Below are 12,860 nucleotides of genomic sequence, written 5' to 3' on the forward strand. Positions count from 1 at the left end.
TAGCAGAGTACTCAAAAAACTCCCAATGAGCCAGCCTTTAGGTTTGATTTTAAGAAATTAAAATCTACTTAAGGATCCTTGAATATTCAAGCCAACTATCTGTTAAAAAGACAACCAAAGGTGATAGACAGGAGGAGGAAGAAAAGTAGATGCTGTAACAAACAGCTTCTGCTATTTCATACCCAGGTCATAGATAGAAAAATACTTGTAAAACTCATAATATTATAAAAATTAAGTTCTAAGAAATAAATAATAACCTAAGTTCTGTTTTTCTAGCCAGACATAACAGTACCAAACAATTATTTTTAAAATCAGTCTTTCTAGACCCTGGTATCATAGGCATGATGGGTATGTTCATGCATGCTTCTAACAAATGTGACCCCAATCAGGCCTGAACAAAATTTAGGAAGAAAGCATGATGCAGGGTTTACACTGGCTGCTACTTAGGATTCATAAAGCCTGCAGTAGGACAAAAGGTAACTCATCTATGAGAAAGAGATGTCGTGGACAGTTGATATCTGCTCTGAAAAACAAACCTTGCTAGTCATCAATTTCTGGGTGAATTTGTATCAGATCAGTGCTTTTCACATGACTAGTTTTGATCTGATCAAAACCAGTATATTGCTGAACCACAGACCGGCTTTTGAAACTGAAGACTTTCAATAGAGCCTTTGTGTAGAACATTTACTTACCAGTATCAGATATGAACTGAATGGAACAGCTGTTAATATCCTACACTTAGAGGTAAAAGTAACCTGAAGTTTTAAAGAAAGCCCTGTCTCCAGACCACTGGGAAAGCTGAATGAAAGAAACCAACATAAAAACTGGGAGAATGGTTCTGAAAATGTCACCAAATTACACTCTAGTTTCAAAGAGTCTGTTTTTTTAATGCCATGCAAGACCTGGGTACAAACTGAACTGCATCTTGGAGTAACAAAGTTTTGGCTTTTATCAACCAACCTTTCAAATTTTATTTTTTTAATTCTTGAGGTGTTTAAAAAGGATTTTCATCTTCGGTGAATGGAATAGAACAGGATCAATTTTGGAGGATATATTTTCTCCTAGAAAGGAGAAACTTTAGCAATTTGGGTTATCTGAAAGACCAAATAAAGAACATAAAGTAAACTGATGCCATTTTACTTACAACTTATTGCCAGTTCAACTGCTGAATTACTTTTTAATCCCTCAGTGACTAATTCTACATTTGCCTTCTAATGGCACTTTAGTTTGAATTATCAAAATCCAAGAGCAGATTAGAAAATGGCCCCATGTTAGACGTTGGCATCTGAAGAGCTCTTGGCTGACAGCTACGCAAACTGCTGCATGTATATGCCATATAGCATATGTGGCTTATACATATGCATACACTGGCTTTTGGTTGTGTGGTCCTTTTTTATTATTCCAGCTGGTGGTTCCACCTCTAAAGTTTAGAAACTATTTCCTACCTCATAACCACAGTACTAAAAATGTTCTGAAGTGACCATAAGATCTGTAGCTGCTTTATCCAGGATTATGTTGGGAAGTATATTTGAAAGACAGATCCCATTTTCTTCTTTTTTGACACTGAGATTCGGCCATCTGTATCACTATCATTTTCTGACTGTTGAGAAAGTTACTTGGTAATTAACCAGAAATTTTCTGAGTGAAAATCTATGCTTTTTTACTGCCAGTGGAGGAGATGAATAAAAGCAGAGATGCACCATATTTGTACCTCGCAGCTGATTCACGGATTCATGGATTAGACAGAGTTGGAAGGGACCTCTAGAGATCATCTAGTCCAAGTCCCCTGCTAAACCAGGATCCCCTAGAGCACATTACTCAGGACTGCATCCAGAGGGGTCTCGAAGATCTCCAGAGAAGGGGACTCCACAACCTCCCTGGGCATCCTGTTCCAGTGCTCCGTCACCCTCACCGTAAAGAAGTTCTTCCTCCTATGTTTCACTCAATTTTTAAATGAACTCAAAACTTCAACTACCTGAATATTTGAAAGGCAAAATGTACTGGAACCATTGCTACTTTACAGTAGTTTTAGGAAAGAAATAAATGGGCTACATTTTGCTTCCTGTAAGACCAGTGTAAAATAGGGCATTTCAGAGAAACACTTGCATTTAAAGGAGGCTAGCTTACAAAGTGCCAGAAGGATGTGCCCACTGACAAAACCTTGGAAGCTAAACTGCAGATGCCATGTGTAGACATTATTTCTCTATATCTTTCTTCCCAAAACCACCACAGTATAGATACATTAATACATCAGTTAAATTCAGAGAGACAGTAAACAGGAAAAACAGTGAAAAGGCTGGATGCGTGCTGGTACCTACGCTATTACTGACTAAGTTTAATGCATGCCAGAACAACTTATCCTTGATTATTGCTAAAATAGCCTTAAACATTTTCTCATATTTTAGTGCTGCAAAATAACATAGGCATGCAAATAAGTATGGATATAAAGCTATAGATAGGGTAGTGGGAAAACAACAACACACAAGCAAAGTAACTACCACATGGGTAGCATCTGATGCCCTGGAAAGATTAAAATCTTCTCTTGGCCAGGGAAAGAGTGGACTGGTACACTTTTCTGATGTTCTACTAGATCTGCAAGGGTTCCATTTGTACACAAATCTTCTAAATGACCATGAGAAAAATGCAGCTTGAGGTCAGTATTATAGTGGCAGTCAGGACACGGTTCACCCGCTGGGAAGGCTACTGCATTTTACACAGTCTACTTGCCATAAGCAGCTTGGCGATGACATGAAGTGAACTGGGTGACACAAACTCCATCCAAATTGTGACAATCAGAATAATGACATTTATAAAAGCTCTTGGTTTGAGTTGTCAAGTTCACACTGGTAACTTTTTGTAATCTGTGCAAAGGGAAAAAATAAAAATTCTTCTGAAGGTAGATACTACTCTGGAGAGTCCTATCTTGGATAAATTGAATTGGAATAAAAGTTATTTATATTTTGCACTTAAATAGGGGAATTTTTTCTAGGGTAACAAATCTCACACAGAGCAGATTATTCTTCTCTTTGACTATACTCAATGGCATATGGAGTGCTGACTTAAATTTAAGGTGATAGTTCTAACTTGAAAAACCATAAAGGGTGTGGGGCTGTGGGTATTCTGTGGGGTAGGATGGCAGCTGAAACTAACTGAGGAAGAGCACTAATAGCAAAAACTCCTCAAGAAAAATGAGCAACAGCTTGAAAAAGCTAACCTCCAGATATTGTAAACTGTTTCCCCACTCTTCTTGAGAGAAAGACCTAGCAGCAATGACAGTATATCAGTTCGCCTAGGATAAAAAGAAGCACAGCATAGACACAGAAGTATTATTATTACCATTCAGTATAAGATCTTCATAGAACTTACATTAATCTGTATCCAATAGGTTTTTGAAAGCAGCTGAGCTAGTTCCCTCTTCTGAAGCTTTCGGCAATACCCAATGCATTCACCAGTCTTTGAAAAATAAAAGTTTTTCCTCGACTGACCTTTCTTTTGGCCTATTCTTGTTTGCATATCCCCAAAGCCCAGACTTTTCATGATAGTTCAAAGAACTCCTTCTATTGAGCATCCTGAAAACATCAGTTAAAGTCCATTTAATCTTTTCTTCAAGCAAAAGAAATTGCAGTTTCCATTCTCCATGAATTAAGCATCCCTGGTGCCTAATCCACCTAATTTTTACCTCTGCAGGAGATGTGGTAATTGCTTTATGGGAATTCTTCTCAAAAGCAATTCTAGTCCCAGGCACACGGCCTGACTGTAACATGTCCTTGCCTTCCCACATACTCTCACAGGCTGACTATTTTCGCCTGCTTTGGAGCTGCTGTTGAGAGCCTGAATATCACTTCTTTTTTGCTGGACCATAACTTTCAATTCTTTTTAGCTTTCTCTTTTTTTTGGGGGGGTGTGGGGGGTGGGAGTGGGTGTGGGAAGCTTCATTTCCCTTGTGCTGTTTCAAAAACTATTTGCAACTGGGAAAACTTGCTGACATGTAACTTTTCCAGGTCTTTGAAGATTATTTTTTCAGGATTTGTGTTCATGAACTCTGCTTATTTTAGTTTGTCCTTTTGATACCAGTTGTAGATGCTGCAGCTGACAGTTCTACCCTTGTAGTCTCTGTCTCAGTATGTGTATAAATGTCAGTGATTTCTAATTCAGAAGTGTATGGGCCAAGGGCTGAATTACTGTAGTGGAGCTGGCAAGGAGAAACTGGAATTAACTTGCACTTAGTTATTCCGTGTGGCCCAGTCTGGATAAACATCAGCATTACCAAACAGTAACACAATCCTGACAAGGAATTGTTTTAAGTTCAGATGAGTTCAATTTTGTGCCATAAAAGTTGAGCAATGAATCATTTTAATACAGACAGGTCACTTGTATGAGATGCTTGAAGCTGATTTCAAATATTTGCTATCCATCACTGGATAGCATCTGATCTAAGCACACCAAATCCAGTTGCACAGGTCAGCAAAGTGAGATTTTCCTCCCCCAAATGTAATGGCAATTTTCTCAGTAGCTGAAGTGGTTGTTTTCTTTGACACAACTTCCAAAAGATTTTGTCTCATCAGCAGTGTAAATTTTCTCTGCCTGCTGTCCCTTACTTCTCACCACCTTAATGAATCCCTCTTCAATTGGACCTGGTGGTCCTGCAGTTAACCGAGTATCTTGGAAACCTACTGCAGCTTTGGGCTCTGCTTAGCCAAGCAGCACCACCTGAACGTGCCCACATTCCCCTTTAAACAGGGTAAATGCTAAGAAACAGATTTTTATTGTAAGACCTGGTTAAGGAATAGTGACTGAAGTTTGATGTTAGGCACATTCCTGATCTAGTATTAAAGTCTCTGTCACTTTAAACTTATGAGCAGTGTGAACATTTGTAAATTTAGTCTACTCAGTTTCCACACTGGACAAGCATCCAGAAATACTTCAGCAGAAATGCGCTCTGAAAAGTCAGCTTAATGTGACCTAAGAACTGCGGGACGATATGGCTTCTAGCCTATTGACAAAGCTGTATTTCAGCACATATCCCATCTTACTAGACTGAATAACCAAGCGTTATGGTCCAAGCATTCAGTTGAAACTTCCCTGCTTTTGCACAGTTGCCATCTGTATTTTTCTAAGCAGATATTAAGCAGTACTTGACCTGGAAAAGCTGCTACAGAAAAGCAATAACTATTTTGGCACCTCAGGCAGCAGTGACAGGTCCATTAATCAAAGACAGAAGATGGATGATAAAAGTAAGAAAAGGGAAAGAAACCGAAGAAAAACATTGGTGCAACACTTTGGTATCAACAGCAGATATGCACATGTGTTTCATGTAATAGTTTGCTATTAATTCAACATTTACAGGTTTTATTATTGCAAAATTGCTTCTTTTTGACAGCCTTTTCAGGAAATGCCCTAGTTTTATTTTGGAGAACTGGAATACTGTGATGGATTCCCCATTGCCAGAAAAACAGTATCGTATATTTCAACCATGGACTTCAAAGTATGCATCATATTCTGTAATTTGAAAAACTCAGCCAGTAAAGATCATGAATAAACAACAAATAACAGATAAGCCAAAAGGAGGAGGGGGAAGACTGGGTGGCGCAGAAAGAAGAAACCATACACACAGAATTTTATCAGACATTGGACTTCCTATCAACATTTTAGTAATTTCTTTTTCCTTTTGCCTTTACTATTAAATAAACCGTACAGTAATTGCACATTTTTTGTGCTACTTGCTTGTACAAATCCTCTTTGTATTTGGTGTCACCAAGCATGCAGTAACACAAACTTCACAAGGCATCAATAAGGACAGATGCCTTACCCCATACCTTCTTTTGGGCACCATTTCAAAATCTGTCACAGCAGCTAGTAGCATTTGTACTTTGCTCTTGTACTTTTGTCTTTCAGACTTTGTGTGTGTGTGTGTGTGTGTGTGTGTGTGTGTGTGTGTGTGTGTGTGTGTGTGTGTGTGTGTGTGTGTGTGTGTGTGTGTGTGTGTGTGTGTGTGTGTGTGTGTGTGTGTGTGTGTGTGTGTGTGTGTGTGTGTGTGTGTGTGTGTGTGTGTGTGTGTGTGTGTGTGTGTGTGTGTGTGTGTGTGTGTGTGTGTGTGCATGTGGCATGTTTCATTTCAGACATATCCTGGAGTCATCATGTATGCCACCAGAGCCAATACTGAATAGAAAGAAATGGATTTATCTGTGAATTTCGAAGCTTGTATTCTCTCTGCACACCAAGGAAAAGAAAAATTACTTGTTACAAACAGAGGCTAGTGAGAAGCTGGAAGTAAAAACGGCATCCAAAGTGTACAGAAGTGAGTATTTTGCATCAGGACTCACATCTGGAAAATCATTTTCCACACATGAGAAAAAACAGCCTCTTCCTTCTAGTACTTTTCAATTAACTTAGAAAAAGCTTAACTGTTACAGATTACAGTGATGAATAAAGTGAAGGGAAGGGATTTTGAAAGGTCTTCCTGTGAGTTCTGCTGAGTGTGTTTGAAAGGCTGTTTCCTGCTCTTGGTGTTTTAGCATTGGCCTTAACCACAAGATAATAAATATTATCCCCCTAAAGATCATGTAGTGGGTGTTAGTTCTCTGCTGGCAGATAGTGCAAAGGTAATATAATACAATCAAGGGCCTATGAAGCTCATTTGATTAAAATGTATGTAAATAAAGCAGAAAACATTCTATAATCCTCAAGTAAAAGTACAGAGTATCAATAACTTCTAAACCACTTCAGTTTCCAGGTATCTCATGTCAATCTGTATCCTATGAAAATTCTCCAAACAGCAAATGTGGGACATGGTAATTAGTGATGAGCCATAATTATCTTTCTTTATAACACTGTAACAGGGCTGCAACATATTATCTTTTGGCACAAAGGATATATTTGTTATATTATTATTGCAGACTGTTCCTGACTACAGTTAGGTAGTTAATATAATTATTTTATTAACCATCACTGTGACATATAGTCATTGATTATATATTTGAGCTAGTGAATGTTACATTTGTATTAGAATGCAGCTCATTTAGCTGTGAATGCTATTATGTTCATACAAAATAAAAAGCCCATGACAAATCCAGAAACTTAAGTACCTAGCTTCTGTGAATGCTTTATGTACTATTATAAATGTAGTGATTTAAGATAGAGCTTAGCTTTGTCTTTCATTGAGGATTTTGGTGCATATGGCACTGCGCAACAGAGGAAATGCTATCAATTTTCCCTAACATGCTATAGGCTGAAAAACAGAATTCATATGTAATAAAAGCTTCATTTTGCTCACTGTTGGGGAAAAAAAGAAAAGTGCAATGTTGGCAGAGAAATGCTGGTTGTACAGACAGGTGGACAGGAGATTATATTACTGCGTCCCACTACAGAATCATTTCCGCATCTCTCTGTAAAAGCAATGTAGTGTTATGATGTCCCACCCATTCTCCTCTACTGTGATATCTTCATTCTCCAGTACTCATCCACATTTGCCCTAATCATTCAGCAACATGAAAGCCCCCAGATTTTCCAAATGGTATTATAAGGAAAGGAGCAGTGATTACAACCTAACAAAATGAAGGCTTTGCTACGTATAAACTACTGAACAAAGCTATGGATCAAGCTGCTGCTAAGTATACCTGCTACGTTTAGAGATATGCTGGCTGAGTTTTAGGTGGACCTTACGGCATTACAAGGCATTATCAGTTCCTGTCTAAGCAGATACTTTTAACTGACTGAGAGTCCAGCTTCTCAGTCTGCTTCCATAGAGCAGAGAGTCTTCAGAGTCCACAGAGGAGCCGGATTTGACTTACAAGGATATCAGAAAACTTCAGCAGTAGCCAACCATTTGAATAGCTGTCTGGGGTATCTCTACTTGGTATTTTGCAGAAAATGGGGAGCTCACTCTGGCTACTGTTGAACAGTTTATAGGAGTAGTACAGCACTGAGCCCTAACCAGTCTATGGTATCTCTCTTAAGCACACCTTAACTCGAGAAAACAAAACCAGTTTATTCGTGTTCTATGCAACATCTGGGTAAGTCAAGCATAGGTCAACAAGCTCACACCTGCTCATAATTCCCAGTCAAAAGTTAAAAATACAAAAGGGCAGGGGATTAAATTAAGCAGAGAGAATTGCAAGGCACTGGTGATAATCATCAACATAAAAAGCACCCACAATGGAAGAACTGGAAAAGACAATGACTTTAAAAAGAAGTGTTGGTGACTGTGGATCACAAACTGAATAACAACATGTTTATTGCACAAATGGGCATGCGTATGCAAGAATATGGCTTGTAAGAAGCAATTTTTCCTTTCTCTCAGCAGTCTGAACAGTTTGAGCAGTAAACTGGAGTCATAGATGTTTAGATGAGTTAGAAACAGTCTACCGGAGAGTAAGAATGTGACTTAAATTACCTAGAAAACATGAGAGACTAAGTAAATTGGGACTGTTTAGCCTGAAAAGAAAGAATTAAGGAGACACACAGTAACAACCATCATCTGCAAAATGCTGTTTCCAGCAGAAGAGAGTCAGGTTACACAACTGGAAGAACTTTTTAAAAATAAAGATAGAGAAGCCATGGGCTGCCTGCAGGTCATGGAGCCTTCATTCTTGGAGCTTTTAAATTACTGTTTAGCCAAATATTTGTCAGGAGATAACTGATCCTGCCTAGACAGCAGAGGATGGACTACGTGTCACCTCAAGGTCACCTTGAGCTCTGTGAGTTTATAGAGGGTAGACGGACCAAGTCTGCAAAATACATCTCAGGCTCAACATAGCCTCTCAAATGATTTAACTGGAAAAGGATCACTCGTTCACTTACTCAAACGTGCTTTGGAAGATCTCTACAACTACCTGTAATGTTCACTCAACCTATTAGGAAAAAAGCAGAATTAACTCTGGAAAATACTTAACATGGGGAATTTCTTTAAATAGTATGATTCTGAAAGATCACAAAGGTATAGCCAACACACTACAGCTTCAAAGAAAGGCAAACTTCATCAGAAAGTTTCTGCAACAAATTACTCATTCACTCTCAAATAAACATAAAATTAAAAATAAAACCAGAAAGAGAATTCAAGCTTACTGCTTCACCAGTTTTTCCAAGGTTTCCTTGGTCTCCTTGTTCTCCCTGTTAAATGTAGAAAACAGATGATGTAGTTCATTAGAAAAGTAATTTCTTTCATATGCGTATATTAAATTCCTCCGTTTTCCTAGGAGCCTCTTTATTTTCTAAATTACATCTGCCAATTAAAACTTTAAAAGCTAAAATTAAGCAATCAGCAAAGATTTAATTTTGTCAGTGGCAAATTTCAATTTTGTAAAAAGATGTCCTAATGTATTTAGGACTTGCCCCAAAAATGAAAACTATGTAGCAATGACTCACTAAATATATCAAGTCAGCAAACACTATAAATGAATGATTTATTTAAATCTTCCTTTCAGCAAATTACCTTCATTATTTCACAACTGCTTCAGAAGTAAATGTTGTGCACACTATTTTACTAGGAAATATTAGGAAAATTGACATTTGAATAACATTTTAACAAACTTCTCCCTCTCTCCCTAAAAGCTAGCATTAAGTTCTCCTTAATAGCACTGCAAGTCACATTAAGTAACTCTGGAACATTTTTTTTATTTATTTTACAAGTGGAAGCTGGATATATATGCACTATTAATTATCTGGCTATGATTTAATCTCAGTGCCCTGATGAACAGTGATTTGGGTACTTTTTACTCAGATTGCAATTCAGCGCGGAGAAATTTTGCTGCCACAAGCTCCTCTCAAATTGCAGTACTTCATCTCACCCCCCCTCACACCCCTGAAATCCTGCTAGTGCAGGAACTGCCCTGGGTCCTTTGTTACGCCCAGGCCCAAACACTCTCACATCCTCAGACAGCTAGATCTCATTTTAGCAGGTGGTGTCCTTGCTCACACATCCCTGTCTCCTACAGCTGCATAATTTCCTTGTTTTCCAAAACGGGATCTTACAAGAAATCAGAATCACCAGTATGATATCCATTTATATTCTATGGAAGCTTGCGTAGTCATATCCTTTCACTGACATGCCCACTATGTAGCAACATATAATTGTACACAATTGATACTTCAAACATTTTTTTTTCATACATAAAACTATCACTTACCTTTAAACCTTCTGGTCCAGGATCACCTACATAACCTTTCTGTCCTGGCTTTCCCTAAAATAATGATTAGAATAAAATATTGTAAATATTTTATTTTTAAAAGGTAGTTTCACCCCAATTTCTGAATTTATCAAAATATATGCACTCAAAAATCTACTGTTATACATCTACATCTGAAAATACACTGTTGATTATTATAATAAATACTAGCACAGCAAGCAGAACTCTTACAGCAGTTAACACTGAGGGAAAATAGTCATAGTGCAAGAATCAAACATATTTCAATTTCACTGTAAAAAACATATTAAGGAGACAAAGAAAAGGCAAGTTCCTGTTCTCTCATGGCTAATTCCAACAGAACAGGGATTTACACTAACAGATTTTGATGTTTACACTTCAGGAACCAGTGTCATAATTGTACTTCTTCAGCCAGACAAAATCAGCTCAAATATCCTCTCCTCTTTGTTCATGGAATTGATTATTTTAAGCCTTTTGCTGCTGACAGATATTGTTGCTATGATAGTCTGTTAATAACATACTGTTACGTGGAATAAATAAAGCAACATCAATCAGAGCAGGAGGCCACGAAGCAATGAGATCTTTGCAGCATGTTGTAACATTCATTCCTCTGTGGCCACTCACACAGACCCAAAAAAGGCGTACAAACCAGAACGCTTTTCCCCTGAATTTTCAATTAAATGTTTATAACTTAATTATACCTCAACTTTTAGGAGGTTGTTTTCCCTCCAGGTATACTTCATTTCCTCTGTAATATAAAACATGGCCTAACCATTTTGTTATCTGAATAGCGTAGCCCTGCCTAGACAAACTTTCCCCATCTGTCATGAGGCAAAGACCAAAAGTAAAGGTTTAATGGTCTCAATGTGGCTCTTGGGCAAGTTGCTAATAAGAGAGCTGAAGCCTGACAACTGGAAAAAGAAAACTAATTCAACATTTTAATGATTCAGTATCAAAAAAGGTGAGATTTCTGCTAAAAAGAAATTATAAGTTTCGGCAGACAGAATAACTGCCATCACAGGCCTCCAATGAGAGCTTTCCTTTCCAAATTGGCTCCTGGGACAAGAGCAACTGAAGCAACGGGTAACAAAAAGGCTTCTTTAAAAAAAATGGGATTTTTCTACTTGGCTCTTTTGCTCTGGCTGCTCTGTGCCTGTCTTTCAGAGCACAACGTGTGTATTAGCTTCTGGGCATCTGAGAAATTCTTTATATGTCTTAAAATTATACTGTCTTAGTAGGTTCCACAACTTCTCATATTAATCCCTTTTAATCTCTCTCATTCTCTTCTCTGCCTGCCTGAGTTTTTGCCCTACAAGTTACAACAAATATCACTGCTTTAGGAACAGATTTTTGGTTTTGCCAATGTATTAAAACATGGCACAGACAGGAATGCAGGGGAAAAAGACCATAAAGAGAAGTTCTGAGAGAACCAGATAAAGGAAGCCATGTCTTTCCACAAGGTTTAGCAAAGAAAAAGTGATGAATTTCTGCAGATTACTACATGCTGTTTAACTACTTTTCTGCAAAGAATCTTAAGGTCTTTCCAGAGAGCAAGACTGTAACATAAAAATGTTTTAGAAGAAATTCATTGAAAGAAAACTAGTGGCCACTATTAAACTACCTTGATAATTTTAGTCCTATCAGAACTGAATTGGAGTTACAAACTGTAAAGCTTTCTTGGCTGTAGTACCCCAGCTATGTACTAGCTGCAAAGGAAACACAACAGATACAAGTTGATCAGAAAATGGAGCAACTGGATTTAACTGGTAAAGCAATTTGAAACATACAGATTTGGTTTTAAACAGAAATGCAATACAACTGTAAATTACAGATGGAGGAAAATCCACTGACAGAAGTTTAAATTAGGGATGGCTGCTTTTCTCCTTGCAAACCCCTGAGAAAATTACTCTTCCAGGACAGGGTAATTCCAAAAGAAATGTTAGCTTCCTAAAATATTAGCTGAAAGTTCTGCCCTTCCCTTTCAGGAGACAGCAACCATCTCTGCTTCCTTTCACCTCACAAAGCGAAGATACAGGTGTGTATATTTTAATATAAATATTTCTTATTACCACTCTATTCCTATCCCTCCACAAGCTCCTTGCATGCATTCAGCCCACAGGAAGATATATGCCACCTTCAGAAAATACCATGCTGGGGAAGTGGGGCAGCTTTCAGAGCTCTTTCTTCCATCTTCAGGAGGAGCCAGTCCCTTTATGACTATATAAACACCAGCTTTTGTTTTCCACATGTACCTCAGAAAAGAATCAACTCACAACAATTCCGTTTTACATTTTGGTTTAAAACAATCTGCGCCCTTTTAAAGGCATTTTCTGCTCCAGCAACGAAAATAATAAAAAAAAAAAATAAATGCACCAATGCCTGCACTGACTGAGCTGAGCTACACTGACAGTTACAGTGTTAATATTTGGATAGTCTTTGGAAAAGAGCGTTAATTGGGAGGAAACTGAATAAACACAGTCACCTCTTTAGTGTGGCATCTACCGTATTTTCACAGGACAAATAAACCAATACTAAAAAAAAAAAAATCAGCATTTTTTGATTTAGAAGAATTAAGAGAATGTAAGTGTTTGACTTTGGAATAGAATGGGTGTGCATCTTTGGAAAGGAATGAATGAAAAATCAAATCGTATGATCAGATTCAGATCAAAAACCTCTTCCTAATTGAAGCAGAATGAGCTCTGTGGAACCTGAGATACA

At 37.8% G+C, this 12,860-nt stretch overlaps 1 protein-coding gene across 2 annotated transcripts in view; it reads right to left on the bottom strand.

Moving 5' to 3' along the window:
- COL24A1 (collagen, type XXIV, alpha 1) overlaps positions 1-12,860 on the bottom strand; it is a 149,104-nt gene that overhangs the window by 59,325 nt on the left and 76,919 nt on the right. For both annotated transcript variants that reach the window (XM_014939499.1, XM_014939500.1), the window contains exons 23-24: positions 10,125-10,178; positions 9,064-9,108 (exon numbers count right to left, since the gene is read on the bottom strand). In XM_014939499.1, coding sequence (XP_014794985.1) covers positions 9,064-9,108; positions 10,125-10,178 — 99 coding nt within the window. The remainder of the gene's footprint in view (positions 1-9,063; positions 9,109-10,124; positions 10,179-12,860) is intronic.

Source organism: Calidris pugnax, unplaced genomic scaffold, assembly GCF_001431845.1.
Source record: "Calidris pugnax isolate Ruff unplaced genomic scaffold, ASM143184v1 scaffold18, whole genome shotgun sequence".
Taxonomy (NCBI): domain Eukaryota; kingdom Metazoa; phylum Chordata; class Aves; order Charadriiformes; family Scolopacidae; genus Calidris; species Calidris pugnax.